General features: G+C 50.3%; 1 protein-coding gene across 1 annotated transcript; it reads right to left on the bottom strand.

The window, feature by feature from the left end:
- Positions 1-248: 248 nt before the first annotated feature.
- On the bottom strand, positions 249-3,113 carry MAP10 (microtubule associated protein 10). Its single transcript, XM_030556902.1, has one exon. The coding sequence runs from the start codon at positions 3,032-3,034 to the stop codon at positions 371-373; it is 2,664 nt and encodes an 887-aa protein (XP_030412762.1). The 5' UTR covers positions 3,035-3,113; the 3' UTR covers positions 249-370.
- Between the last annotated feature and the right edge of the window lie 201 nt (positions 3,114-3,314).

Here is a 3,314-nt window from a genome sequence, read left to right as displayed (position 1 = left end):
TGATTTAAAATCAGTTTATAAAAATGGTTAGACATAATTTGTACTCATAAATTTGTACTTAACTGCATGGTTGTTTCTTTAGCACTAATATTTTCTTCTGACAAGTCTTTGGATATTCTAGGAAGGCTTACTGCTTCCATTTTCATTTCTACAAGTGAAAAGATGGTGTAAACGCTTTTTTGCTTGTCTGTCTTTTAAAGCTAGGCTCAGACTATTGAACTTATGTTGTATACACTAAAGTTACCACCTTTATTTTTACAAAAACAAATTTATTAAATTCATAGCCATTCATATCTGTTATATATCCAATTACAAATATCTTAATGTTTATAAAAATAAACATTTTGTTTTGAGGAAGAATGTATATTGATTACACTGTGTATCCAGGAAGTTTGTTTACTACTAGTTCACTGATGTGCTTATATTGATAAGGAATATTCAGTGTCCCAAAGTCATCATCCTCTTCCTTGTCTGATGTATTGTTTTCCACACCACTGAGTTCAAGATCAGACATGTTGGATGGCAAGTAGGAGCTAACTTGAGATGTCCTCAGTGACTGGCTCTTTTCCAAAGAGGTTTGGCCCTTTACTACATTATTCATATCAGAATTGGTTTGTTTACTCTTCACCTCAGGGGTCTGGAAAATATTTTGGTCAATTTTGCTATCTTCTTCCTTGATATGTGGTGCTAACTCCTGCTTATCTAATGAACCTGTAGGAGGAGAGGAGTCACTAATGGATACACTGACAGCCACACCTGTACTCTGTTTTTTTGCTTTTAAATCATAGGTTCTTTTAAGAGAATGGACTGGAGATGCAGTTGAAGGAACTGGTAGAGGAGCTGCAATACTTTCAGTTCTCAGACTTTTTTCAGAAAGTCTGGACTTCTTGGATTCTGAATCCATGTCTGAGCAAGCTTGCTTTGGGCTTACCAATGCAGGCTCTGGGCTGCTATCAAGAGTTTCTGAGCCTCTGCCTGTATCATCAGCACTGGTGAAATCTTCTGAATAGCCTGTGTTCTCAGGGCTGCCAACAAAGTCATCTGAATACTTGAGTTCAGGGTTACTTTCAAAACTGTTTTTTGGGCCTGAGTGATAATCACCTAATGTGGAAGCATTATAGTCATCCATGTCTTTGTCATGAATAAATTGTACTGTTTCCTCATCTACTTTATTTCTCTTTGCATCAGTATCCTGTGTGAAAGCTCTTGGCAGGTGGACATTCACACCCTTTACTTTGTAAGGGCTTTTAATTGTAGTTCCTTCCAGTGAAGAGTTTGTATTCACTTCATACGGATTCTCTTCCTTTGTGTTTTCTTCATGATTGTTCGGCCTATTGCGAGCATGTTTTTGTAGATTAGAAATATCTTCCATTTTAGTGGTAGAGTAATCTTTTTCAACACTACGTTGTATTAAAGTCTCAATATTTTCATGAAGCTGAGTATTCTGTTCTAAAATTCCTCCCTTGGCAGGATGCCTGTAAGACATCAGATGCTGTTCAGCAGTGTTTCTCAATAGTTTCCCTCTGGACAAAGAGCCTTTGCCTTTCTTTTCCCTCAGCATCTCTACTTGCCTTTTTCTATATTGTTCTCTCCTTTCATGAAGTATTAACATATCTGGATTGGTCTGCTGTAATCTTAACCTTAGTGTATGTGTGAGTCCATAAAACAGTTTCTTTCTTGGGGGTGTTTTCTCTTTGGTTCCACTCTTCTTTTCAAAATCGTTGTTTCCTGATGCTGTAGCTTTCTTGGTTCCTTTACCGGCCCCAGTCTCTTGTAAGGAAGAACAGACCAATTTAGAAAACTCCTGCTGACTTTTTTTGAATGTTTCACTGGGGTTAAGTGTTTCCTTGTCCTTTCCTGCCAGCCATCTGCTTTTAGCAAGAGGGCTTGAGGGCTTGAGATTGTCTTCTACTTCTCGATATAGCCAGGCCAGCTGAGGGTGAACAGTAGAAGGTCCCAGCTGCAGGGGCTGACTGGTCAGCAGGGACAGTTCTACCAGCAAAGCATTGATCAGAGGTAGCTCTCTGAGAGCATTTCTGAGCAGCTGGGCACTACCCAGTGAAGGGGCCAGGGAACTAGATGCCTGACCTCTGTCTGGACAAGCTTCCTGCAATGGCACTAGGGGTACACTTGGGATCTGCTCCTGCGGTGCCTGAGGCTGTACTACCACCTTCCCAGGGGGCTGCGGTGGTGAGGGTTCTGTGGGCAGGTGGCTGTAGTACAAGGGGGGAGGGCAGAAGATATTTGCTTCTATCTCCAGCTTCCTCACCTCCTCCTCACTTGGTGGATGGGTTGGGCCAATGGAGGATGAGGCTGGGCCGCTGGGCTCAGGCTCCAGCTCCCCAACCTCATCCCTGTCCTGCGGCTCCCTTGGGCTGCTGATAGATGTGCAATGCCTACTGTGACCAGACACCTGCTCCCCCGGAGTCCCCTGCGGCCTGGGCCCACTCTTGCACTGGGTATCTGGGGGGCAAGTAGGGCTCGGCAGGGGCGCTCCCCCAGCCACCTCCTGCCCCAGGTCCGCAGGCAGATGCCCCAGCAAGGCCGGCCCCAGGCTGCTGAGGCGGTAGCCCAGGGCCAGCTCCCCAACCCGCTCCCCCATGAGGTCTCGCAGGGGGTAACGGCCCCTGCGGCCCCGGGAGTCGGGCGCCACCCCGCCCTGAGGCGGCCGCAGCAGCTCCTCGGCGGCCGGGGCCAGAGAGACACAGCAGCTGCCGAGCAGCCGGGCCGGGCCGGGCCCTGGCGGCAGCGCCAGCAGCAGCGCGTAGAGCGGGGCGCGGCGGAGCAGGCCCCGCAGGGGGCCCGGGCCCAGGCGGAAGAGGCAGGACTTGCCCCGGCCGAAGGGCACGAGCCGCCCCGGCGGACAGCCCGGCTCGGGCGGGCGCACCAGCAGGGTGGGGAAGTCCAGCAGCCGCAGCGCCACGGCCGGGCGCAGGGGCCCGCGCGGGGGCAGCAGCCGCGGCTCCACCCGCACCCACTCCACCAGCAGCTCCAGCGAGAAGAGGCCCTCGCGCGCGCCGCCCTCCTCCTCCATGCCCCAGCATCCGCGAGGGCAACAGCAGCGCGCGGGGGGGTCTCACCGTCGCCGCAGTCAGGTCTCGCGAGAATTGGTGGCGGGCGCGAAGTGGGATGGGGTTGGTGAAGTCTCGAGGGGATAAATTAAGTTCTCGCGAGAGGAGCGTGGCGGCTCACGGATTGCGTATAGGAGCGGCACAGGAAGTTATCGCGACAAAATCTGCCAGCCACCGCAAGACTTCGCAAAGCCCCTTGGGAGTTGTAGTCTCAACCCTAGTGCTGGAGTGGGAGAACCCTCC

This window comes from Gopherus evgoodei, chromosome 3, assembly GCF_007399415.2.
Source record: "Gopherus evgoodei ecotype Sinaloan lineage chromosome 3, rGopEvg1_v1.p, whole genome shotgun sequence".
Classification (NCBI taxonomy): Eukaryota; Metazoa; Chordata; order Testudines; family Testudinidae; genus Gopherus; species Gopherus evgoodei.
The sequence above is the reverse complement of the archived record's forward strand: the minus strand, read 5'-3'. Positions and strand labels throughout refer to the sequence as shown.

Bases quoted from the DNA above. Each gene is read 5' to 3' on its own strand.
- MAP10 (XM_030556902.1), bottom strand. From the start codon at position 3,034: ATGGAGGAGGAGGGCGGCGCGCGCGAGGGCCTCTTCTCGCTGGAGCTG.